The 27,500-nt window shown below is 32.1% G+C and overlaps 4 protein-coding genes across 4 annotated transcripts in view; 2 read left to right on the plus strand and 2 right to left on the minus strand.

Annotated features, from left to right (window-relative positions):
* The window catches only part of Phum_PHUM475810 (adenylate cyclase type, putative), a gene marked incomplete at both ends in the record, with an annotated part of 4,758 nt that extends 1,462 nt beyond the window's left edge, over nt 1-3,296 (plus strand). Inside the window, 14 exons of the mRNA XM_002430331.1 lie at nt 1-71; nt 149-298; nt 379-514; nt 668-778; nt 861-1,018; nt 1,060-1,263; nt 1,345-1,603; nt 1,693-1,782; nt 1,865-2,101; nt 2,184-2,307; nt 2,378-2,559; nt 2,644-2,866; nt 2,953-3,077; nt 3,153-3,296. Of these exons, the coding sequence (XP_002430376.1) occupies nt 1-71; nt 149-298; nt 379-514; nt 668-778; nt 861-1,018; nt 1,060-1,263; nt 1,345-1,603; nt 1,693-1,782; nt 1,865-2,101; nt 2,184-2,307; nt 2,378-2,559; nt 2,644-2,866; nt 2,953-3,077; nt 3,153-3,296 (2,214 nt within the window). The remainder of the gene's footprint in view (nt 72-148; nt 299-378; nt 515-667; nt 779-860; nt 1,019-1,059; nt 1,264-1,344; nt 1,604-1,692; nt 1,783-1,864; nt 2,102-2,183; nt 2,308-2,377; nt 2,560-2,643; nt 2,867-2,952; nt 3,078-3,152) is intronic.
* A 1,192-nt stretch (nt 3,297-4,488) lies between these two features.
* On the minus strand, nt 4,489-8,472 carry Phum_PHUM475820 (uncharacterized protein; the record flags this gene model as incomplete). The annotated part of the gene is made up of 8 exons (XM_002430332.1): nt 4,489-4,588; nt 4,675-5,557; nt 6,000-6,099; nt 6,874-7,027; nt 7,104-7,372; nt 7,447-7,548; nt 7,953-8,328; nt 8,402-8,472. 8 exons carry the CDS (start codon nt 8,470-8,472, stop codon nt 4,489-4,491), a joined length of 2,055 nt encoding a protein of 684 aa, XP_002430377.1.
* Nucleotides 8,473-9,614: 1,142 nt separating this feature from the next.
* Phum_PHUM475830 (uncharacterized protein) lies at nt 9,615-12,076 on the plus strand (the record flags this gene model as incomplete). The annotated part of the gene is made up of 9 exons (XM_002430333.1): nt 9,615-9,869; nt 9,940-10,066; nt 10,149-10,338; nt 10,415-10,629; nt 10,712-10,928; nt 11,019-11,197; nt 11,295-11,555; nt 11,653-11,824; nt 11,911-12,076. 9 exons carry the CDS (start codon nt 9,615-9,617, stop codon nt 12,074-12,076), a joined length of 1,782 nt encoding a protein of 593 aa, XP_002430378.1.
* A 13,847-nt stretch (nt 12,077-25,923) lies between these two features.
* Phum_PHUM475840 (Nuclear hormone receptor FTZ-F1, putative) overlaps nt 25,924-27,500 on the minus strand; it is a gene marked incomplete at both ends in the record, with an annotated part of 9,896 nt that continues 8,319 nt past the window's right edge. The window contains 3 exons of the mRNA XM_002430334.1: nt 25,924-26,070; nt 26,160-26,260; nt 26,633-26,891. Coding sequence (XP_002430379.1) covers nt 25,924-26,070; nt 26,160-26,260; nt 26,633-26,891 — 507 coding nt within the window. The remainder of the gene's footprint in view (nt 26,071-26,159; nt 26,261-26,632; nt 26,892-27,500) is intronic.

Consider the following 27,500-nt stretch of genomic DNA (forward strand, 5'->3'; position numbering starts at 1 on the left):
CCTAATCCCGAACATGCAAAATGTTGCGTGGATTTAGCATTGAACATGATTGCCATAATACAAGAAGTCAGGTATGTATTCGAAATTTTTTTAAAATGAAAAATTCTATTTATTTATTAATTTTCTAACGATAATTTTATGAAAAAAGGCAAGAAAAAAAATTAGATATTGATATGAGAATTGGAATTCATTCCGGAAGTATTCTAAGCGGATTGATTGGAAGATGTAAATGGCAATATGATATCTGGTCGAAAGATGTTGTTATTGCTAATCATACAGAACAATCGGGAAAACCCGGGTAAGTTATTTAACCAATATGAGAATAACAGTGCCGTCAACGTAATAAAAAAAAAAAAATTTTTTTTTAATTTGTTTCAGGATGGTTCACGTGACAAAGCAGACGCTTGATTTATTGAGCGGTAATTACGTCATCGAACCAGGAAATGGTCATTTAAGAGATCAAATTTTGGCTAAATACAATATAAAGACATTTCTTATAAAACCTCAAGAAGAGGTAAAATGACAAATTTTTTTTTTTTAATTTTAACATTTAATATTAAGCTTTTCTTCTTGTTTTAAAATGGACGACAGTTAGGTTAAGATTTTTTATATTTTGGAAAGAGGAACGATACTCTTATGTTACAGGTACTCTTAAATAAAATCTCAGGAAAAACTTGATGGAAAATCGGGTGTAACGAAGACAAATTTATTATTACCAAAAAAGAACAAATATTCAAATTTACATTCTGAAAAAGGATCATCCGATGTTATTTATGGCGTTTGTAAAAATTAATAAATTATTAATTTTTTTTATCATAAAAAATAAATTTATTTGTTAAAACGCAAAAATATCATTTTAGCTAAGAGGTGTAATATCAGGAGCAGAAGAAGCCATGGCACTGTCGAGGAGAAGAACAGCATTCATGAATAATAATTTAATAATGTATCAGAAAAGATTAAAAATGGCGGACATTTATATGGAAAAAGCAATCGATGGTTTACCTTCGGGAAAATCAAAGTAAGTAAACATACATTTTTTTTTTTTTTTTTATAAATAAGGGTCATTCACCCTTTTAATTTTTTTTGTTTTAGTTTATGGTTTCAATATAAAATGCTTCATCCATTTTCATTAACATTTCAAGAAGAATTTCGTTGGGAACTTCCATTTCTACAGCAACCGGATCCACTTTTTAAATTTTACATGATAAGCGTTATATTTATTTCCATAGGGATTTGTGCCATACAATTTTGTCAACCGCCAAAGTAATCGATATTGATTAATTGATTTATTGTCTGATTATTAAAATCATATTTAAATAAATGAATATTTATTTGTGTATTCAGGATGTATTTATTTTCTTGCATCGGTTTTGGATTATCCATACTCGGATTGATTTGTTTTATTCCACTGACTTGGTGTCATTACATTTGGAACGTTATTAAAGATCCAAAATACGAAATGGAAAAAATACAAGAACCGAAAAATATTTTATTATATTTTTTTTATAAATGTTCTATGAAAATAATATGGAGTTGTTTTCTGAGAACATTAATTTATTGTACGATTTGTATTTTACTTACATTTTGTTCCATGGGAGATTTCGTAAGTGTCATAAAATAAAATTTTCTTTTGTTAAACTTAATAATAATAATAGTTTTTTGTTTTTTTTTGTTTTTTTTTTTTTTTTGCAGTTGATTCGCATCCATTTGGAAAAACAAATAAAAACAGAAATAAATTATGAAAACGACGACGACGACGACGAGGATTATTATAATCTTTGGGTAATTTTAAATAAATAAATTTTTTTGTTAAAAACGAATTTAATCACACTAATTTTCACACGTCCATTTTGTTAAACGACAGATGACGACAGAATGTTGCTATTTGACACTACTAACGAGTTTTTTTTTCACTCGAATACATTTTCAATTGAAATTATTCGTCGGAATATTAATTGTTACGTTATATTCGTGTTTGTTATTTGCGACAAATGTCGTGAAATGTTCAAACGAAACGTGGAATCCAAATTTAGAACCGAAAATATCCCACGTGTTAAGTTTAACATTTCTCGTTATAGGACTTCATTTAATGGATCGACAGGTAAGTCGCCATCTTTCTTTTTTTTTTTATGGGATTTAAAAACGTTTTTTTTTCATTTTGTTTTTTTCTTTTTATTTTCCAGGCAGAATGCATGGATCGATTGGATTATTTATGGAAAAGACAACTGGGTAATGAAAAAAACGAAGCAGAAAAAACAAGATCGATAAATTTAATTTTATTACATAATATTTTACCCATACACGTGGGTAAGTATCCATACTTTTTCTCTTATTTATTTATTTATTTATGTAATTATTATTATTATTGATTTTTTAGCAAAAGTTTATTTAAACACTAGCAGAGTATCGAATGATCTTTATCACGAAAATTACGATTCCGTTTCCGTAATGTTTGCTTCATTAATTAATTTCGATTTGTATCATGGAAAAGACGAGAATAATTCCGAGTTAAAAAGTTTAGAAATATTAAATAAAATAATATGCGAATTCGATGACGCCGTGAGAAATTTTATTTTTTCGTTTTTTTTTTTTATGCATGATTCGGTGGGAAAAATGAAAAATTACGAGAATTTTCTTTTACAGTTGTTCGAAAATAAATTTAAAACGGTCGAAAAGATAAAAGTTGCCGGAAGTACGTATTTGGCTGCTTGCGGTTTACATCCGGGACAAAAAGATTCAAAGGATTTGATTAGAAGAAAAGAATCGACGAAAATGGTCGTCATATTAGCCGAATTTGCTGCAAACGTTTTACGAAGACTCGAAAAAATAAATAAAGATTTTAAAACTGATTTTAAATTGAGAATAGGTGGAGATTTTATTTATAAACCCCGCCCGCCCGCCCGCCCCCGCACGAGTTTATAAAATGTTTAAATAAATAAAAAAAAATTTTAGGGATGTCTCACGGACCTGTTACTGCTGGAGTTGTAGGATCGCAAAAACCGTTATATGACATTTGGGGAAATGCCGTTAATATTGCTTCAAGAATGGATTCGACTGGAGAACCTGGAAAAATTCAAGTCAGATATTTTTTAAAAATGTATTTCACGAGCTTATTATTATTATTATTATTATTAATCGTTCGTATATTTTAGGTTACTTCCACGACAGCATACGTTTTACAAAACGAAGGTATTTGTTGCACATACAGAGGTCCGACTTTTGTCAAAGGAAAAGGAGTAATCGATACATATTTTATAGATTTAACGAATTCGTTATATTTAAAAAGAAAAAAATAGTTTTTATTCCAAGTAGTATTTTCAATTATAAGTTTTTTTTTAGCTTTAATATTTTAATAAATCAAATTGAAACTTTTAGACGACACTTAAACAAGCTTTAATTTTTTCCTTTGTGTTTAAAATTTTCATAGAGTAACAAAAATAACGTGGAAATATTATTACATCTTTAAACAAACTTGATTTATTCCTCCGCGTTTAAAATTTCCATAGAGTTACAAAAAAAAATTCTTTCCGTTTTGTCTATGTCCACGTCTATGAACGTCGCCTATGTCGGCGTTTCTTCGATTTAATCTTATTCTGATATCGTCATAGAGTAACAAAATATCGAATAAAGTAAACAATCGAAAAAAAATGAAAATTTTGACGTCATTGTTTTGTTTACGTATATACGCCATTTTCAATTTCGTTAACGGCCATTTTATTCAACGTCTTTAATTTTAAATTAAGGAAAACAAAAGGTAACCGATTTTTATTTACTTTTTTTTTCTTTTTAATAAATTAAAAATTATTTTTATAAATTAAAAACATAAATCTCGGGTAAAATAAAGAAAAAAACAACAAAATACATTTAAACATTTATATTAATTAGCATGTGCCTGTCATTACATGTAAAAAAAAAAAATACAAAATCTAATCAATTTGTAATTTTAATCATTAATTAAAGTATCTTACAAAACACAAACACAAATCAAAAAATTACGATTCGAATAATAATAATAATACTACTACACGTTACTTATGTATATAATGTATATATATCAAAAAAAAAAATAATAATAATAATAATTTTGTACAAAAAAAATACAAAAAATAACAAAAAAAATTAAATAAGAAATTTATATACGGAAAGGGATAGTCTCGTTTTCAGTCTCGTTGAAAAACTAAATAATAATAATACTAATTAATACAAATCAATATATAATTTAAAAGTCTTTATTATTATTATTATTATTTTTCTCATTTTTCGGATCATTAACGACTTTGAAAATTTTATTCCATTCAAGGAAAACCAATTTCTTCTTCTTCTTTTAATTTTTCTTTATATAATAATATTTCCGATGGGGGCGTGTCGATGTGATAAATAATTGTTTTATTTTTCGATTCGTCGAAACTGATAAATTTTTTCTGAAAAAATAAATAAATAAATAAATAATAATAATAATAAATAATAAAATAAAACGGTTAACTTGATTTATGAAAAAAAAATTACTTTTTTAACATTTTTCGGCGATGAAATTTTATATGGAGAAATCGAGGATGACGACAACGGGTCTATCGAAACGATGTCTTCTCTGGAAAAAAAAAAAATAGGAAAAGTTTTTAAAAAATGGCAATAAAAATTAAATCAATCAATCAATCAATGAATCCATCGTCATACCCAATGATTTCATCTTCGTTTGATAAACGACCGTTATTATCCACGGGGGGTAGGTAATTTGAATTTAAATTTGCCAACATTTTCGACACTCTTGAATTTTTATCCAAATGAATATTTTTTTTCATTGTACATTTTCCATCTTTTTTTATCGACGAATCGTTTAAATCTTGTTCCGAATTCGTTTCCTCGATATTATTTTTCGAATTTGGTATCAATGATATCATTCTGAAAGCTCTGCTACAATTCCTGTTACGATTAACTAAAAAATTTTTATTTTTGTTTTTCGGTGATGATGATGATGATGATGATAATTCTTCTCTTATCGATTTTGATTCTATTAAATTTTGTTTTTCATCGTTTATATTTTCTTTTGATGAAAATTCGTCGACGGTTACAACATTTAATTTTAATTTTTTATTTTTACATTCGTCATCGTCGTCGTCGCCGTCGCCATTTTGTTGAAATTTTCTCTTTTTTCCTAAATTTTCATCTGGTACAATATTATTATTCTCTTTCGATTCTTCCGTAACTTCTGGTAAATTCCCTTCGTTTAGAATTATATTATTCACTTCATCTTTATCAGGTAAGCATAAGTTTTCCTTATCGATATCGTCTACAGTTGGTAAAACATCATCGTTTACAGTTTTCGGTTCGCTTATCGTTATTAATTCGTCAGGTTTAGAAAAGGCGTTATCAGGTGTCGAGCTTATTTCGGAGGTATTCGATTTCTTAATTTGATGATCTTGGTTAATTTTTTTCGGAAATATTTTAAAACAATCGGTAAAATTAGAAGTTTGAAGAAGTTTACAACAAGGTTCTAAAATTTTCGCATAGTTATGATGATGAAGAGCTTTGACGGGGCTGCTAGGAGGTGATTCCACGTCTTTCGACGTCTTTAAATTTTTATTACATTTCGATTTTCTTTTTCTTTTTTTTCAAAGTTTTTTTCACGTCTTTCTCACGTTCTTTATCATCGTTTACATTATTTATCATTGTTTTTAACGAAGTTTGTTTCCACGTTGTTTTTTCTACTTTTATTTTTTTATTACATAATTTTTGATTATAGTTATTTTTATTTGAAATTATTTTTTCTTGTAATTTTTTCACTTCTTCCTTATTATTCGTATCGATTATTTTAAAAAATTTTTCCAATTTTCCATCCATACTATTTGTTGTATTTTTTCCACTTTTTATATTTTTTTCTTTATCGTTTTCCTTTAAATTTTTTTTTCCCTTTGATTTATTTAACGTATTATTATAATTATTATTTACATTTTTTTTCTTTTTTTCTTCCGGTTTTATATTTTTTTCCAATAATTTTTTACTGCTTCTCAATTCTCTTCTATCGGATAAACAATTTCCACCATTTTCTTTTCTTTCATTTATTCTTTCCGTTTTTCTCAATTTATTTTTATAAACAATTTCCTGTACGATGACTTCGAAACTTTTTCGCCTTTTTCTCGTTATTGGATTTGTTTCCGACAATTTTAAATTTTCTAATTTTTTATTTTTTTTCTGATTTCTCGTTTTTAAATTGTCATCAGTGCCAATGATTTCAGTATCGCTTTTTCCAATTTTATTAATTTTACAATTTTTATAAGATGTCGTTCGAATTTTTTTCTTATTTAAATTCGATGATGGTTCATGAGTAGTAGTAGTACAATTGTTAAAAGTTATGGGTAATAATGATTTCGAATTATTATTTATTTTTTTTTCTGATACTTTTATGTGTTCAATATAATTTTGAATCGTTGTGGAATAAAAAAATTTATCGAATTTAACATTTTCAAACGTTATCGAATGAAAATTAATAGTTACAATAATTTTATTAAAACCATTTAAATAATGTTTCATTATTGCCGGTAATAATGATGATTTTTCCGGCATTTTTATCATTCCAAAATTTCCTTTTGGTTTAATCACACTCAAAGAATTATTTATTTTTAATTTATCATCAGATAAATTTGTAAAATCTAATTCGGGAGAATAATCACCGATATTTACTGATAGAGGAGATTCGTGTGAATTTTTTTCAGTTGATTCTAATGATGATACTTTATCATCATGACAAAAGAATTTTATATTTAAAATTTTTATACTGTTTTCGATCTGAAATTTAAAAAAAAAAAATTATTTAGAAATAAATTTTCAAATCGTATACAAATTTTCTATTGCCATTCGAGTAAAAAATTGTTTTACCTTTTTTTGGCAGGCATCATCAAGATATAATTTATCTAATTCAAAATTTACTGATGTTGCTCTAAGTTTTCTATAAAATTTCATTTCTTTTTTATTGTAGTTTTTAATATCTAATTGTGATAATGTGTTTTTGTAACACTCCACCAAACCGCACCTGCAGATAAAAATTTTTAATTTTTACATCATTTTCGAGAAAATACTTATTTCGAATTGTAATAATTGTGATTTACCAAGAGCCCCAATAAAATGATTTCAAAGAGAAATCTTCTAGAGAATCTAGTAAATAATTGCAGAGATCATAATCACAGACTGAAATAGTTTTCAAAGTAAGAACTTTACATATATCTTCGCAAATGATGAATTCATCCATGTTAAAACATTCTTGTTCGCAATTAATTTTACATATTTCTATCATTTTTTTAAGCATCGCTTCACAGGGTGTCATAAAACATGTTTCACCTCTTATGTATTGTGAAAGAAGTAAAACAGCATTTACTCTCTGGATTAAAAAATAAAAAAAATATTAAATTTAATCTTTTATTTTAAGCAACGAACAATCAAGTTCTTACACACCATGGCACAAGCATGAAGATACAAAAGTTTGTCTTTAACATTTTCATTTTTTTCCGAACAGAATTCAAAAATGAGAATTTTAAAAATTCTATGCCAAAAAGGCTTAATGATATCATCATAAGATATTTCACAATAATCTAAAAAAAAAAAAAAAAAAAAACTATTTAATGGAGAAATAAAATCACATGATATCATTACCCTACACTTTATAGATTTTACCTAAAAAACATTCCCATAATTTTAATATTAAATTTTTGTCGTTAACTTTTGTCCAACAATCAAACACATCCAAAAATTTGTTGATAAAAGTAATAGATAATTTATTTAGTATTCTAGAATCTATTGATAAAATTTGAAAGCTATCAGGAAATTTCATATTGGTTTTATCTTTACTAAATAAATGAAGAATTAACTGAAATATAAATCCATAATTTAATAAAAGAAAAATGAATGAAAATAAAAAAAAAAAGATTGTCATAGTGGCGATTAAAAAAAAAATTATTCACCTCGAGAATGTAAATAGTTATCTTATTATCTAAACTATCAATTGATGTCAACCATGTAAAACAAGATTGTAAAAAAAGTTCTAAAATATAATTCAATCCTTCCAATGTCATTTCACTATTAACTTTGTGCATTAAATTCCACATGATGTTTAATTTTAATTTACATACATCAGAATCTTTATGTAATGAATGTAATTTTTTTGTTAAAAGGGGCTCCATGGCAAACTGACAGAAATTATGTATTTTCCATTCCTTTATGTCATTTTCTTTTATCCAATCATCCCAGCACTTTAATGCTTCCATTTGGATAGTTTTATTGGAAGATTTACATCTTGCTTGCAAATCCGTAAGAGCTTTGCTCACTTGTGAAGAAGGTCTAAATAAAAAAAAGAAAGTCAATTTAGACGCGGTCTTAAAAGATAATCAAGTTTAAAAAAAATTTATCTTACAAATGAAGATTGACAACTTTCTGCGAATAAGGCAATAATCCTAGCTTTTCCCACTTCCTTGTAGTTAACATCGTGAAAATAATAACTTGCAAAAACAAAAAAAACCACAAAAAATATTATTACATAGTCGGAAACATGATCTTAACACAAAAATGAAAAAACTATTAATTCGATTGAGTATTAAAAAGAAGCCTTAAAAACCGCCAAGTGTCGTGGCAGAAGAAAACTTTTCTCAAGGTCATTAAAAATTCAAGAAGTAAAAAAAGGCAATTAAAAAATACTTTACGAGAAATATAAGCTTCAGTTTGTTGTTTAATTTTTTTTAAGCTTGATTTAAATCTCAAAAAAATTTTTTTTAATAAAAGTTTTAGCCAAGTGGTTTTATATATAATTATTATACATTTGTTATCTTTTTTATACTTAAAGACAGCTGTAGCCGTTTACTTTGTTTTCTTAAACGCGTATAAATTTGTGAAGTTAAATGGTGTAAAATTTCGTTATTTCAAGTTGATTAATTTATTACACCTGATTATTTTAATTAATACTTTTTTTTTTATAAAATATTATAAATGATGTACAGGTTCACGTGGAAAATGAGACATTTTTTAAAATTTATTTAAAAAAATATGATTAAGTATTTTTTATTTAAATGGTGAAGAACTGATGGAATCGTTCCAGGAAATTTTATTTTGTTTAATTAAATTTAAAAATAGTTCAAACGTCTGTATTCAATTTATTAAAGGTAACGAATTTAAAAAAAGAAGTTATTTAAATGCTTTTATAAAATTATTAGACATTTTGTTTTATTTTATTACGAAAGAAGTAATGTAATCATTGATGCACGTCATTGGATTGATATTGATTAGAATGTTTCGAACATTAAATTTTAATGCACAAATGAATTTTTAAAAAAGTTTTGTATAATTATTTTGTAATATAATTTCAGGTAATTTTTCAGTTTTTACATACTTAGTGTAACATTGGAGCAATGGCTGCTGACAAATCACCAGAAATTTTGTATATGTTTGTTATTGGTTTTCATCATAAAAAAGGATGCCAGGTATGTAATGCTTTATTTTTTTTAAATGCAATTTATTATTGGATTTTAGATTTGTAAAAGAATACACTTAAGATAAAATATATATTTTTAAACTTTGTGTTAAATTAAATGAATTTTTTTTTTTTTTTTTAGATTGAATTTTCTTATCCAGAAATGAAAGTTTTGCCGGAGCCATGGAAAAGTTTGCCATCTTTGGCCATGCCAGATGGAGCTCATAATTACGATAATGATTCTGTGTACTTTCATTTACCCAGTTTAGATAATTCGACAGATACAATTTTTGGAATATCTTGCTTCAAACAAATTCCTATTGAAAAAGTCAAAAAGAAAACATCAGACATGACTAGAGGTGCTGTGCAAAAAGCTGTTTGTGTTTTAAGTACTGTACCATCTTATGGATATTTACAGGTAAATGATTTAAGAGGTTAAAATTTAAATATTAATTTTATTTTTAAATAAATCATTTTTTCTTTTAAAGATAAAAATGGATTTGGTGACAGATGCATTTTTCGAAGGTGATTTTTCAGAAGTATCATTATTAAAAGATGCTTTTCATCATTTGAATGGTTGCTTGCCACTTTCCTATGTACAACATTTACACGATGGTAAAATATTATTACATTTACACACAATGTCACTTGTTAATCGCACTTGTATTTGTATCTCAGTGTTATTCATTTTATTCAGGTTTATCTGTTCGAGATTTGATTGTGAGATTTCGTCACAGAGCTTTACTTCTATTCAAACTAATCCTATTAGAAAGAAAAGTTATTTTTTTTCATTCTCCAGTTCAGCCTTTATGTTCATGTGTATTATCATTGATCTCTTTGTTTCCCGGAGTGATACAAAAAGGCCTTTATGATTCTACTTGCGGATAGTAATAAAACAAAAACATTTTAGTTTTATGTTTATCAAATAACCATTGTAACATTAATGTATTTTTTTAATTTCAGTCAAACAAAAAATGTTGTTAATTGTGTAAAAAATAATATAGAAGAAACAGATGAGAAAAGACTTAAAAATTTAGAAGATGACCAAAGCGAATTAAATGATAAAAAATCACCAATAGTAGTAGAAGATGTAATAAAAATTAGTAACAATTCAAATATCGATAATAAAATGGTTGATTCACTCAACAATTGTGAAAATGGAAATTTATTAGTTGAAGGTGAATGTCTGCATCCCTGCATGCATCATTTTTACACGTGTATCATTTATTTATCATTATTATTTTATTTCGTTACTTCCAGACGCGAACGTATTAGATAAGAATATTAACGATAATAATAGACTGAAAAAAAACAACCATTCGGAGCCGGATAACCAAAATAATAAAAAGGAAATGGATGATGAAGTTCATCAAACGAATAAAAATGATTGTGGGGGTGTTGATGAAGAAGAAGTTGATATTTTTTTCATGGATGATTATTTCACAGATTTAAAAATTTTAGAAAATTCTCAACTCGAGTAAGAATAAAATAAATTTTTTTAATTTTCTTAACGTTCTAAAATTTTTAATCTCGATCAGTAATTGTCATTTTTTTTTTTTTTTTCCAGAAAAAATCCAGAATCTTTTACGGGAGAAACAACTCCATTGAATTGTGATTTAGGTTTTATAGAAAATTTAAATTTAGATAATTACGGTTTACCACTTGAAATATTCACGCAAGGAAATTTATGTCTTCCTTACGTGAGCATAAGTTATTTGGATTTTTTATCCGGTGAAAACGTACAAGGTAGTAACAATAATCGATAAATCGATCGATCGATCGATCGATCGTTTTTTTTTCAACCTTAAAGAGTTAAAATTTTTTAAATAAAATAATTTATTAGGTTTTGTAGCTGGGGCTGCAAACGTTTTATTCAAACAAAAAAGACATTTGGCGGATGTTTTAATAGAATTAGAAACGAACAAAATAGAAACACACTGTCCGGAACTTCGAAGACAATTATTATTAACAACGGAAGATCTTAGATTCGGTGAACAATTAATAAAAGGTTTAGATTTAAATACGACGGAAAATGGGGATGAATGGTTTCGATCGCAATTCACGTTGTACCTCATTTCATTACTTCGGACATCTTTGCTCCAAGGTTGTAAGAAAGGAAAAAAATCCTTCATCCATGGATAAAAATTTTCTTTTGCAATAATTATATATATATATAATTTTTTTTTTTTTTTTTTTTTTAGAGGGGAGTAAAGAAATAGATCATTTCAATAATCATTTCGTTAACGCTTGGAAAAATACGAAAAATTACAAAAAGTGGATTGAAAAAGAATCAAACGAAATATCAGACATAAATCCAGGTCATCCTTGTGCGGGTAATCTTTCGGTAACGGATATGAGATTAAGATTGTCGCAGTAAGTCAGTCAGTCACCAAATGTCTTCAGTCGGTCTTTCTCAACATTTAATAAAAATAATTTAATAAATTTCGATTACGTTGTAGAGTCATGTCGAGTTCGGAAAGTGGAAGAAGATTAAATCAAGCCGTGACGACTACAGGGAAAGCTGTCGGTGGAGCAATCATTCAAGCAAAAGGAGCTTTTACTCATTGGTGGAGCAGTTTGACAGCACCCGAATCAAAACCAGTCAAACCCGTTGAAAACATTTAAACGAATGACCCCCCGACCTCCCCCTCCCCCCCCAAATTAAAGGAGCTTTAAGAATAAAATGACAAGACAAAATGAATCGTTTGATAAATTTATTATAATAAATAAAAATGTTTTATTTGTTGTTTCGAAAAAAAAAAAAAAACATGTCAATACTATTATTATTATGTGTGCTTTTTATCCGCGAATGTTGTTAATTACATTAATAAATATGAGAAAGGAAAACTTTGGTAAAAAAAGGATTTTGTCAATTAAAAACTATTTAATGATAGGAAAAGAAAAGGAAGCCAAAAATGATGTGCATTTTATTTAAAATAATAAATAATAAAATAATTTAATAAGTGTTTGTTTGTTTATTGTAAATCGATACTTGCCATTTTATTGTACAATTATTATTATTATTATTATGTCGAATCCGTTATAAAATTTTATTATTATTTATTTATTTATTTTATTTTACTTTTTTTTTATTTTATTTATTATTAATAAATTAATATCGTTTTTCGTGCAATAAAATTAAAAAAAAAAAAAAAAGGAATTTTTTAAATAAATTATCATGACCATACATTAATTAATTATATTTATCTTATTTATTTTTTATTTATTTACATTTACAAGAGTATTGAATAATTTAATTAATTATTTAAATAAAAAAAAAATTTGTATTTGTGAATATAGAAAATTGTGTGTCGTTCAACTTCTTTGTAACTTTGTATTATTATTTCCAACACAATTAAATTATTTAAATAAATTAAAAGTTTTCTTCCTTTTTATCAAACGCAATTGTTTTTGTTTTGAAATATGCCATCGGTCAAACAATTGCATAACTAATATTGCTAAGGCTACGTTAGGTTCCAAAACGAAGGCGACGAGGGTCGCCGACTCCGGGGTCTTTCCTCTTTTTCTTTCGACGCCCACTTGGCGGGGCTCAAAAAAGAGCCTCATCTGCCTCGGAGCAAGATCGAGAAATTGAAGAAAAAACGGAAGGAGTCGGTCCGGGCTGCTCCTGGGGTTAAGAAGTGTCGAACGCGGGAGAGGTGTCTGCGTCGGGGCCCCTCGGAGCTCGGCAGGGGTTGCCGGCGGGCCTCGCGTCGCTCCGCCCAGGTGGAGCCTGCAGTCGATGGACGAAGAGCGGCTCGTCGAGTGCCTCGCCGCGGAGTCGTGGCGAAAGGCCAATTCGTATTCGGGGGAAGGAAACGCCGGCGAGATGGCGCGGAGAATCCGGAATTTGTGCATGAGGAGGATCGGCTCTTTTCTCCCATCGCGCCCTACGCGTTCCCTCCGGCGGACTTCGCCTTCAACCGCGAACGCGATCGAGTCACCGAGGGGGAGATTCGCATCCTCCTCGACGCGGCCTCCAAGAAGCGCACGGCTCCGGCCCCGAACGGCGTGCATTATCGGATCCTCGGCAAGTCAATCGAGGTGATGTGCGCCCATCTTTCGGCGCTCTACACCGAGTGTTTCGCGGGGGCGTCGTTTCCGAAGCAGTGGAAGTTGGCGAACTTCGTGCTGCTCGAAAAACCGGGTAGGAACCCGTCGACGTCCGGCGCATATCGGCCTTTTGCTTCTCGATGTGGAGCGTAAGTTGTCTCGATGTGGTCGTTGCGTCGCGGATAATCGGTCACATGGGGGCGGACGGGGGAGGAACGACCTCTCTCCGAATCAGTACGGCTTCCGGGCGGACCGTTCGACGATCGACGCGCTCGTTCGAATCCGTGACGTCATCAAAGAAACTCTGCGCCGAGGCGGAGTCGCGATCGCGGTTTCGATAGACGTGAAAAACGCGTTCAATTTCGTTCCGTGGTCGGCGATACGGGACGGACTGGTTTCGAAGTCCGTGCTCAATTATCTCGCGTCGTTGATAGGGTCCTTCCTCTCGGAGAGGAAGATTTCGTACGAGAAGCCGGACGGAACGACGGAAACGGCGAGCGTTTTCTGCGGCGAGCCCCAGGGGTGGTTCTCGGACCGCTCCTCTGAAATATCGCCTACGACTGCGTTCTCGCCCGGACCGTCCTTCCGGAAGGTTGCTCTGATATGCTACGCGGACGACACCCTGCTCCTCGCGACCGTTTGCGGATGGGCGGAGGTCCGGGATCGTGCGGAAACGGGACTTTGCGCGACGGTGGAGGTCATTTGAAGCATCGGACTCCAAGTGTCTCTGCCGAAGACGGTAGCCTGCGGATTCCACCGTCCGAGGAATCGGCTTCCAAACGGCCTGGCATTGTCGTCTGGGGGAGTAAGGATCGGGGTGGGGAGGACGCCCAAATACATGGGGGTGACTTTCGACTGGGGTCTCACTTTCGGACAACACCTCGCGCTTCTCGGACCGAAGATCCGAGCCGCGAGCGCATCGTTAGGGCGCCTGATGCCGAGCCTGCGGGGTCCGCGGGCGAGGGTCAGGCGATTGTACCGACGGTCGTTTACTCCGTGGCCCTGTACGCATCTGTCGCTGTGGCGACATCGCGGCCGCTTCTCGAGAGGGCAATCCAGCTTCATAAGGCGTCTCTGAACAAGGTGGCAACGGCGTACAGGGACGTCGCGGCGGAGTGGCTTGCCTTCTGTCGGGAACTCCCCCGCTCGATCTCCTCGCGGCCGAGAGACTCGTCCTCTACCGCGAGTGGCGTCGCGGCGGGCCGAGGAGGGCCCGATTCCGCAGGGAACTTCGCGTTCGCACGGTCCGATCCTGGCAGGCGCGTTTCGTCGATCAGCATCGAAAACGATACGGGGGAAAAATACTTAATGTTCTTGGCTCCCGAGTGGGGGACTGGGTGGGGCGGGGTCACGGAAACTTGACCTATCGTCTCGCTCAGGTCCTCACGGGTCACGGGCGCGTAACAACAACAAGTCGAATTCAATTAAAATAAAAAAAAAAAAAAATCTTATTATTCATCGTTCATATAAAAGGAAAATTTTTTTTTTGTACAATTTATTAAACAAAACTTTTAAATTTTATTAATATTATTATTATTATTATTATTATTATTATTATTATTATTATTATTATTAATAATAATAATAATTGTAAGGTAGTGTACAACGGTTGATATGCGTAAACGCATATCGACTTATTTAAATAATTTTAATAGTTTTATTTAATAATTTATTTATAAGTTATATATAAAAAATTTTGTAATTAAGTCTAGTTTATTGTGATGTAATTAGTTTTTTATATTTTTTTGTAATAATTATATTATTTTAAGTTTAAATATACAAATATTATGTAACTTTTGTAACAAAAATAAAAGTGATTTAATAAAAAATATTTATTAATAATTGATTTAAAATTTTTGTACACCTGATTTTACCTATAAATCCACACCTCCATTTTCACTCGTGATTTGAAAAAAAAAAATAAACCTCTTCATTCTTATGTTTTTCTAACGTAAACAAAAACAAAAACAAAAAACGTAAACAAAAACAATAACAACACCGAAAAACGTAAACAAAAAAAAATCCAAAAAATTTAAAAAAAAAAAAAAAAAATCGAAAAAATCAAAAAACGTAAACAAAAACAAAAACAAAACCGAAAAATGTAAACAAAAACAAAAACAAAACCGAAAAACGTAAACAAAAACAAAAACAACACCGAAAAACGTAAACAAAAAAAAAATTAAATTTTTTTCCATCGTTTTTTTGAATTTTTTTTTTTTTGGGGGGGTAGGAGGAGTAGAGGGGTTTCGAGTTAACACAAAAAGAGTGAGGGGGGAAAGTGCGCAACGATTTAAAAAACAATAAATAATATACATAATAATTCATAATAATATACATTCGTAATTCTCACTTTTAGTATATCATAAATCCTAGCCGTCGGCCAACAAACCGGATGTCATCCTGAGGTATAAATTTTGGCAACACTGATGACGTCATGCAGGGGAGAAAAAAAGAAAAAAAACAGTTAAAAATAAAAACATTTTTTATTTATTTTTTTAATAAACAAAAACATGTTTTGAAAACAATTAAAACATAACAAAAACAATTTTTTTTTTTTCAATAAGAAAAAAAAAACGTAAAAAAGTGCATTAATGAATCAATCAATCATTCATTCAATTTCTTGCACACACACGCGAGGGAGATCGATCGGTTAGGGGGAGTCTCGTCCCACTCTCGTCTGCGGCGACTTCAACGCTAAGCACGTCTCGTGGTCGGGGTACGCGAACAACGCGCGCCCGACTCCTCAAGGAATGGGAAAACGTGCATTATCGATTCGCGTCATTTCGTCGTGCGAAACAAGAGGGAAGCTAAAACGTGCGTGAGGGCCACCGGCGAATCCGCGATCGATCTCACGGTTTCTTCCGTCGCGGCCGCGGCGTGGGTCTCCGGCTGGGAGGTTCTTTCCGGTTTCGAGTCCCTGAGCGACCACGCCTACCTGGCGTTCTCGTTCGGGGCTCCTCGGAGTTCGGAGTTCCTCGCGTCATCTTCCGCCCCGGTGGAGCCTGAAGTCGATGGACGAAGAGCGACTCGTCGAGTGTCTCGCCGTGGAGTCGTGGCGAAGGGTCTACGTTTTGGGGGACGAAAACGCTGTCTCGCCCATCGTCGGTTCGGGGAACGAAAACGCGAACTCCTTCGCCGCGGGGGAGATTACGAACAGATCGTGACCGATTCGACTTTGCTGGGACTTAAAGCGGAGTGGCGGGCTTAGCGGGTTCGCGTTCGCCGAGCAATATGGAGTTCGAAGGAGGAGAGTTGGAAGGAGCTCCTGAGCGAGGTCGACACGGATCCGTGGGGTTTTCCGTTCCGCATCGTGACCAAGAAGCTACGGAGTCCGTAGGGGCCGCTGTCGGCCGGCATGACGGGGGAGTTTCTCATCGAAGTCATTGCGGAGCTCTTACCGCGCGTCGCGCCCTACGCGTTTCCTCCGGCGGACTTCGCCTTCGACCGCGATCGCGACCGAGGGGGAGATTCGCATCCTCCTCGTCGCGGCCGCCAAGAAGCGCTCGGCTCCGGCCCCGAACGGCGTGCATTATCGGATCCTCGGCAGGTCTGTCGGGGTGATGTGTTCGCGTCTTTCGTCGCTCTACACCTCGTGCTGCTGGAAAAACCGGGTAGGGGACCCGTCGACGCCCGGCGCTTATCGGCCAATTTGCCTTCTCGATGTGGAGGGTAAGTTGTTCGTACGCGTGGTAGCGTCCCGGATAATCAGTCACACGGGCGGCGGACGGAGGGAGAAACGACCTCTCTCGGAATCAATACTGCTTCCGGGCGGGCCGATTGACCATCGACGCGCTTGTTGGAGTCCGAAACGAAATAAAAGAAACTCTGCGCCGGGGCGGAGTCGCGATCGCGATTTCCATCGACGTGAAAAACGCCTTCAACACCGTTCCGTGGGACGCGATAAGGAGCGGACTGACGTCGAAGTCCGTTCCCGTCTATCTCGTGGCGCTGATAGGGTTCTTTTTCTCGGAGAGGAAGACATCGCACGAGAAACCGGACGGAACGATGGAGAAGGCGGACGTTTTCTGAGGCGTGTCCCGAGGGTCGGTCCTCGAACCGCTCCTTTGGAATATCGCTTGCGACTGCGTTCTCACCCAGACCGTTCTCCCCGAAGGTTGGTCTCTGATCTACTACGCGGACGACACCCCGCTCCTCGCGTCCGGTCGCGTGTGGGCGGAGGATCACGAACGTGCGGAGTCGGGACTTTTCGCGACGGTGGAGGTCATCCGCGGCATCGGATTGCGCGTCTCTGCCAAAAACGGAAACGTGTGGATTCCACCGTCCGAGGAATCAGCTTCCCGACGGACGGACTGGCATGACAGACGTCTTGGGGAGTAAAAATCGGGATGGGGAGGACGCTTAAATACCTGGGGGTCACCTTCGACTTTAGTCTCACTTTCGGGCAACACCTCGCGCTCCTCGGACCGAAGATCCGAGCCGCGAGCGCATCGTTAGGGCGCCTGTTGCCGAACCTGCGGGGTCCGCGGGCGAGGGTTAGGCGGTTGTACGCGACGGTCGTCCACTTTTTGGCCCTGTACGGAGCACCAGTGTGGGTCGAATCGGTGAGGGCGATCCAACTCGAAAGAGCGTCTCTGGACAAGGTGGTGACGGCGAAATTGTCGTCACCCTTGGCCCCCGAGTGGGGGACTGGGCGCGGTCACGGAGTCTTGACCTATTGTCTCACTCAGGTCCTCACGGGTCACGGCGTGTGTCGGCTCGTACTGGGCGCGCATCGACAGAGAGGAGACGGTTAAGTGTTGGTTCTGTGCTGCGCCCGAGGACGACGTCGAGCACACGATCGCGGAATGTCCCACGTGGGACGGACACAAGCAGCGACTTGTCGGAGTCATCGGACCCGACCTGCCGATCCGCGGCCTCGTGGACGCGTTGCTTCGCGGACCTCGGGAATGGTCCGCAATTTTCGGAAGCGGTCCTGCACGGAAAAGAGGACCGCGAGCGCGAACGTAAAAAGTCCGGAGTTCGTCGTCATATGCTCCGGGCAATTATGATTAGGGGTAATAAAAAAAAAGGTCTCGCTGATGAGGAAGGTGAGGAAGAAGGAGCAGTGCCTGACCGTCGTCATCGGCCAAGGGCGAGGAAGCGTTGTCGAGAGGAGAAAGACGAAGAGGACGTTGACGACGATGTAAATTAAATTATAGCGGTGCGGCGACGAACGAAAGCTTCGTCGCCGGTAAGTCTTCTTTTCAATTTTGCGGGAGATCGGCTATCTCGGTATGTCTCCTCCTCCATCTATCTTGCCCCCTTTCAATCCTAATTACCCGTAAGGAGAGAATGCGGTCAACTCATCTTCACTTTTACCTATCGACGACGTTAAACAGGTAGCAAAGTTACCCTAAACCTTCCCTCTCGATCGCATTCTCTGGAAGCAGGCGAGCCTCCCCCCATTCCCCCCAGCGAAGGATCGAAGGACACTCCCGAAAGAAACTACCGAACGTCCTGGGAGATGCGTTCTCATCTTTGAGGAGAAGACGGAACGAAGATTAGGGCGGATCTCCCCAAAGAGAATCGTATAAAACGGTTAACGTTCTGGCTTACCGGAGAGGAAAGACTGAAATGTAGGTTCTACTCCCACGAGCGTCTCCCCCCCTCTACATATAAGCCACGCTATTGCGACATGCGCAGGAGTTTTAGTGGTTTCTTCAAATCCTTACCGAGTCCCACTTTCCCTCTTTGGAGGGGTAAGTGCGTAACTGCATTTCTCCTGGGTCAACAAAAAAAAAAAAGGAATGATAAAGGATAATCAAAAAAGGGAAGGGAAATGATAATAATAATGACAATGTAAAACGAAAGGCGAAAAAAAAATTAAATTAAATTAAATTAAATTAATTAAATTTAAATTAATTAAAAACTATAAATAAAAATAAAAATTTATTAATTTGCAATTTTTTTTTCTTCCATGTCATCGTAAAATAATAATAATAATTAATAATAATAATAATAATAATAATATTACATCCGCTCAACGACGTTATTCTGGTAATTAATATTTATATATATATAATCTATATATTTATATGTATAATTTTTTTTGTTTTAAATAATAATACAGTATTAATATTATTAACATTAATTAAATAATCAATCAATTATTTTTAATAATATAAATTAAAATAAAAAAAAATGGAAACGATGATAACAATGATAATAAACCAAAGAAAACCAATCAATCAATCACTGTGCTTCGTTTTGTTTTGTTTTGTTTCTTCCCTTTGAAGTTTTTCATTTCTTCTAATTCACAAAACGCATTATTATTATTATTATTATTAACAACAGCAGCAACAACAACAACAACCACCACGTTTTTTCATAAAAATTGTTTTCATTTCTTTTCTCTCTCTCTCTCACTATCTCTATCTCTTTCTTTTACAAAAATATAAAAATATTTTTTTTTATATCATTAAAAATATTACATTACATTTAAAATTTTTTTAATGAAAAGAAAAAAACAAAAAATTAATAATAATAATAATGTTACAAGAAACGTATGCACAATAATTATTTAATCGATATATCGATATATCGATCGATGGATCGATTCGCATAATATATATAAAAAAAAATATATTTTTTTTGTCTTTCTTTTCTTTTATCAAAATCGCCGAGCGGATTTTTTTTTCAACTGTACAAAATCACCAACATCATCATCATCATCATCATCGTCATCGTCATCACCATCATCATCATCTTAATAATATTAATAATAATAATAATAATAATTATTACAATTAATTAATTAATTAATTTTCTTATAAACTAAAAAATAAAATGATAATTTTCTTATTTAATAAAAAATAATTTCAATTTCATTTTTTTTTTTTTTTTTATTACATATTTTATATTTTTTATTAATTTTTTTTTGTTTGTTTTTGTTTTTTGTTTTTAAATAATAATAATAATAATAATAATAATAATAATTCATTTAACATTAAAACATTTTTTTTTCTTTTGTTTAAATATATATATATATACACATATACTCAGACGTTCGCTCAAATCCATACAATCACAGGCACACGCACACACTCACGCATATATACATATGTAATAAAATTAATTATACGATTTGTTGTTGTTGTAGTCGTAACAAACAAACAAACAAACAAACAAACGAATGAAAAAATAAAAGAAGCAAATTTATTAAATATATATATATATATATATATATATATTTAAAATAACCAATTGCTGGAGAGAACGAAAGACGACACCAACACCAATTAAACAATTTTTTTTTTTATTATTTTTTTTAAAACTTTTTCTTTTTTTTTTTTCTATTTTTTTGTTTTACTCGATTATTTAAATAGTTATTCGTTAAATTACATTTAAAAGTTTTATAAGTGCGTCCGCCATTTTTTTTATTGCAATAAACAAAAAAAAAAAGAAAAAAAAAAATGAGTCTTCGTTCCCCCGAAACGATCGCACTTATAAAATTAAAAAAAAAATAATAATAATAATAAACATAATTAATAATTATGATTTTTAATAATATTAATATTAATTAATAATTATTAATAATTAATTAAAAATAATTAACGAACGACATTTATTTTTTTACCAACCTTACAACAACAAAAAAAAAGGTCACTTTTCACAATTTTTCTTTTTTTTTTTTTTTTATTGAAAAAATAATAATATTGTTATCGATAAGAAAAATGAAAAGGGAAGAAAGATTTTAAAAGAATGATAACTCAATAACGGTCGTGACAATAATAATAATAATAATAATAATAATAATAAAAATAAAATGAGCCGTGTGGAAAGCGGAAATAATAATAATAGTAACTCCAGCAAATTAGTTTCCGGAATTTTTTTTTTCAAAATGGCGTAATCGAATTCACGCGTAAGAGCAACACACTCAAAAGGCACACGCACACACACATCCGTGAAAAAGCGGGGGGAAAAAAAAAAACTTTTGTCGTGTCACTAGAGACAAACATATAACGAAAAGATTTCCAAAAAAAAATTTTTCCGTAATTTTCTCTTAATAAAAAATACACGTATATGTTAATGTTTGTTTCCGCCATTTTTTTTTTTAAAGAAAAATGATAATAATAATAATAATATTGAACGTCTTTTGTATTATTGTGCGGCGGAAGTACATAAATAAAATAATTATTATGCTAAACCGTTAAAAAAAAAAAAAAGTTTGCTTAAAATTAAAGGTAACTTATACACACATATGACCGTTTTTTTTCCCTTATTTTGATTTGACAATTAAAAAATAAAAAAAAAAAAAATTTCTCCCATAGCCTAGTAAAATAATCATTAATAATAATAATAATAATAATGATAATAATAATCGGAAAAAGAACCGCGACGGAACGAATTCCACCAAACCTTCGTACCTGATAAAAAAAAAACTGGAATTTCTCACCCACGAAAAAAATCCCCAACACAAACGCGTGAAACTTGTTCGGTTTGAAAGTAATAATAATAATAATAATAATAATAATAATAATGGTAGCAGAAGTGATAATTTTTATTTGGCACAAAGTGATGCTATTTATAAAAGGGGAGGGAGGTAAAAAAAATTTTTTTTTAAATGTACGTCTGTGATAATAAAAGAATGACGTCACGAAAAAAAAAGGTTTTAGCTTGCTACCCGAACCCCCCAACCCTTTACCCCCCCCTTTCGCACACCATCACCGATTTCAACCCCAGACAAAAAAAGTATCCAATCATTACTGAGATAATAAGAAAATCCCCCCGACATTATTTTGTCTTCTGCTTTTCTTTTCTTAATCGTCATCATTAATCTCGTAACGACGCTAAATTTCCTTCCCCCTGTTCCTTCCCTCCCCTCTTGTTCCTAAATTTTTTCTTTTTAAATTTCTATTATGTACGCTCATGATAATAATAATAATGATAATAACCGAAAAAAATAAATAATAATAATAACGAAACGTAAACAGGCAATGGGAAAAATTTTTATTTAAAATTTAAAAGCTTGAAAGAAAAAAAAAAAAAAAAAGAAAAAAAATTAATAAAAAACTTAAATTAATAATGTAAACTTCTAATCTACGGTATGATCATCATCATCATCATCATCATCATTATTATTAATTTTTCTTTTTAATAATAATAAAAAAAAAGCATTCGTAACCGTTAATTTATTACAATTTGTTAGTATTACTATAAATATTATCCACATTTACAATAATATAGTAATAATAATAATAATAATAATAAAGATAATGATAACGATAATGATAATAATAATATAAATAACAACAACAACTGTAATAATAATAATAATAATAATAATAAATTTTTTTCCGCAATTACATTACTATAAAAATTTAACGCGAGTAAATTTTTTTTTTTTTTTTTTAAATTTTTTTAAACCACGATTTATTAAATAAATGTTTAGTAATAATAATAATAATAGAAATAACAATAACAACGACGAGACTACTTTCCCATGAGTTAATAAAACGATTGATTGAATGAATGAATGAATGAATGACTGAATCGATTTTTCGCGTACAACAAATAAAGAAAGAGAAAAGAAGTAAAATATATATATATATATATGTATATAAAAATAAAAATAATGATAATGATAATAAGAATTTCATTTCAAATTTTTTTTTTCTTTTTGTAAATTTATGCTCGTTTAAAATTTAATAAAAATAATAGTAATAATGATAATAAAACAATAAAATTTTTTCCTTCCTTTCCTTTTCTTTTTCCTATTAAAAAACGACACACCATCGTTTCTTTCATCATCATCATCATCATCATCATTTGACAAAAATAAATTATATATTACAATTTTGTAACCGAACGACTGTCACAACAACAACAGAATAATAATAATAATGATAATGATAATAATAATAAAAGGTTTTTCGTTTAATAAAAAATAAAAAAAAAAAATTAATAAAAAATTCATCACTCATTAATCAAAGGAGCAGTGCCGATAAATTTTTTTTTTCTTTTTTCCTTTTTGTTTTAATATCAAATTTTAAAATTTTATATAATATAAATCCGTATAATTTTTATATTCGTTTTTTTTTTTTTTTATTTAAAAAAATAAAAAATTTGAAAACTTAATAACGTACACTTTTACTTTTGTAACGTGTATACAAATATATATAAATATATTCTCACTTTTATTTTTTTTGTGTGTGTAATTCATTCGCTTATCATTATTATTATCATCATCACCATCATTATTATTATTATTATTAATAAATTTAATGACGGGAATAATCAATCGAAAGAATTATTATTAGTATTGCCATCATCGTCGTCGTCACCACTACCTAAATTTTTATACTTTAAAATATTTTTTTAATAAAAAATCAAACGGCGCGTTACCTCCCCTCTCCCCTTCCCTCCCTCTTTAAAACAAAAATAAATAAATAGAAATTATTAATAATAATAATAATAATAATAATACTCGTTTCGACACACGTGCGAGCGCGCTATTTTAAATCCTTATCTGATAAGGTTAATTTTCTAAATTATCGATTTCGAAATTATTCCCCCATTAAATCGGGGTAATCGGGCTGAAAACGAATTTACTACGACAATCAAACGAGTGATAAAAAAAAGAAAAATAAAAAAATTTTTCCCCTCCCCTGCCCCCTCCCAACGCCGCCGCCCAGTGGTGTGGTCGTCATCAACATAACAACAACGACAACGATAATAATAATAATTTTTTGTTGTTTTTTTTTTTAAACATTTCTTAAAATTTATTTAAACGATTATTGATCGATGATGATAAGGTTATCATTAAAATTTTCTCTTATGTATGTATACATATATGTACATACCCAACAACAACAATAAAATTCTTATTAAAAAAAAAAAAAAAAAAAATACGAAAAAGAAGCAAAAGAAAAAGAAAAAAAATAAACTTGTGTAAAAAATAATCAATTTCATTATCATAGCATATAGTAATAGCGTAATAATAATAATAACAATATCATTATCATTATCATTAATATTAATATATATATATATATATTTATAAAATTATTAGACGATACCTTAAGCTCGACGGTTTTTTCCCCTCTCTCATTCATTATCTTAAAACACGACAAACAATCAATAATCGCTTGATTTACAAAAAATATATATATATATGTATGTATATAATAATAATAATAATAATAATAATAATAATAATAATAATAATAATAATAAATGTTTATAAAATGGACAAAATTCAAGCCACTACTTTTGGTAACCTATACACACATTTATTGAGGTACTTTTTTTTGTTTTTCTTAAAAAAAACCAATTTGAAAATAACAACGTTTATCAACAAAACGTTTAAATATGAAAAAAAATAAGCAAGAAAAGATGAAAAGAGAAAGAGAGAGAGTTAAAGATAGATAGATAGATAGATAGATAGATAAAGATGCAGTGTATGTGTTTTCTTCATGTTTTATGATTTTTTTTTTCTTTTTTGTTAACAATATTATTTTGAACGAGATGAACGCGTGCTTTGTAATTAATCAACAGAACCTGCGAACGCCCCCAACCTGCCCCCGAACTCTCCTCCTCCTTCCTCCTTCTTCTTTTCCTCCGTTTTCCTTTACATCGTCCGAGATTTCGAACGTGAATCCCAACAACGTTTGTTAATTTTTCACGGAATCACTTCGAGGGTGAAAGGTAAAAGAACCCGTAAAGAGGAGGAGGAGGAGGAGGAGTAAAACCTTCTTCCTTCAGGTACAAAGTCATCCTCGACGACTCATCATTTTTAGGTTTTCTTTTATTTTCCCCTTCGTTCTTTCCTTTCTTCCTCCCTTCCTTCCATCCATCCTCCGTGAATCTTCTTATCATCATTATTATTGTGTTATTATTATTCTTCACGTATCTGCCAGAAAAAAAAATTTTTTTTTAGTTTTTTTTCTCTCCTATTTAAATTATATTTACCCAAAGGGAGGGGTAGGGGAAGAGATCTAACCTGAAACGAACCTTAAACTTTTTAAAAAAATTTGAAAATTATTTTACCATCGTGTCCAACATCTAATGAAAATTTTTTTTTAAAAAATTAACAACAACCTGGCATTTTATCTTCTGCACAAGAGTAGTGAAGAAGAAGTAGAAGAAGGTAGGAGGTACAAGAGAGATTTATCGCTGAAAAACAATGAACCAAGTAATAATAATAATAATAAAAAAAAAAGAAAATATGATTAAAAAATTACGTTACGTGCTACGAAATCGATGCTGATGATGATGATGATGACGGATGAGTTTAATTGGTACACTAACGTCGTCGACAAAAAAAAAAAAAGTTATAAAACTACAAACCTCCTCCTTCTCCTAACAACCAACCAACGCGACTTTTTTTCCGACATTATAGACCTCTTACTATAAATTAAATTAATCTTTAGTACCTTTAAAATATCAGCAACGCTCATCTCGGGTTCGTAAAGCTCCTGTTATTTTCTTTTCGCGTGTAACATTTCCATTAGTAGAGTTTGAGTGGGAGCCCCTCCCGAACAATGCTTATGATAAAGATGATCTTCGCCTCGACTCGCCATCTGATGTATTTCCGGTAGTACTTGTTGCAACTTTGTGAATTTGTCCTTTATTTTTTTTTAAAGAAAAACAAATGTTATTAATAATTGATAATGATAATTATTAAATGTAATCATATTTCTATGAATTTATTTACCTGTATGTGTGGATAAATGGTTAACGTGTAATCAAGCAAAGCTTGAAGAACTTGCTCGTGTCCCTCTTGTACGTGCTTTCTATTTGAGATCCCGCGTACATCTGAAATTTCAACCGTAACGATAAAACAATCAGTAAAAGAAAAAAATTTTCAAAGGAAAACAAGAAGAAGAAATTTAAAATGAAAGAAAGATTTAAGGTTTCAAGGTTGTGCCCCGTTCGTACAACCTTAAAGACATCACCTCCACCAAATTCTAACAAGAATTTTCTAAATTAAAAATAATTTATTTAATTCAATAATTTATTGTGGTTAAATACGAAGCTAGCAAGCAAGCAAAAAAAAAAAAAAAAAAAACAGGTTTTGTGCATGTTTAAAAAAAAAAAAACCGTTAACTTTATATTATATCATCATTAAGAGAGATAGAGATAGAGATAGAGAGAGAGAAAGAGAGAGACAGAAAAACTATTACTCACCCGGATTGAGAAGCAATAAAAACTTGACGCAAATATAATCGGAAACATCAAATTTAAGGTCTTGAAGTTTGTTGGTAAGGTCGGTAAAATGATCGGCGAGTGTGGGCACGCCGAGTAGTCCGAGACAGAGAAGATCGAATTTTTGTCCGTTGGGAAGCGTCGTTTCGTCCGGCAGGTTGTTGTGCATTCTCTGATGCAAGTGATCGAGTACGAGCATGTCCGACCATGAATGTTGTAAAAGTTTCATTTGGTCGTCAACCTGTCAACAAACAAACAAAACATTGATTATAAATAAATTAATAATAATAATATTAATAAAAAAAAAAAAAAAGACGTCGTTGTCCGCGTGCCAAAAGAAATTGTCCTTGCAAAAAGTCGTTAACGCGTGTACCAGGAAGCCATATATATTTTTTTTTTTCATTTTTTACAACGTAAACATGTTGTTGTTGCTGCTACTACCACTACTACTACTACAACCACTCAGCTTATTATTATTATTATTAATATTTCTCCGACTTTGACGCCGACGTTTCCTCGCATCGACTATACGACTTCTTTCTATGCGCCGCCATTATACCTTCCGCCTTTTTCCTCCCTCTTCCCCTTTCCTTCCCTTTCTTCCCCCGTTAAATTATTAAAATAAAAAACCTTTTCATATATAATATTTTTTTTTTTTTTTTTACAGCTTACAACCTCGTTCTACATGTTTATCGTAAAAAAAAATCAAGTCGATGATATTATTATGCGTCATGCAGAGGTATACAGCATGACTTCGACATCATTACCGAAACTATTGTTTCCCTATTTGAAATTAAGGACGACGTAATAATTACCATAATCAATTCTAGTTATGAATCTCAAAAAGAAA

Source organism: Pediculus humanus, genomic scaffold (assembly GCF_000006295.1).
Source record: "Pediculus humanus corporis 1103172108253 genomic scaffold, whole genome shotgun sequence".
In the NCBI taxonomy this organism is placed as follows: Eukaryota; Metazoa; Arthropoda; class Insecta; order Psocodea; family Pediculidae; genus Pediculus; species Pediculus humanus.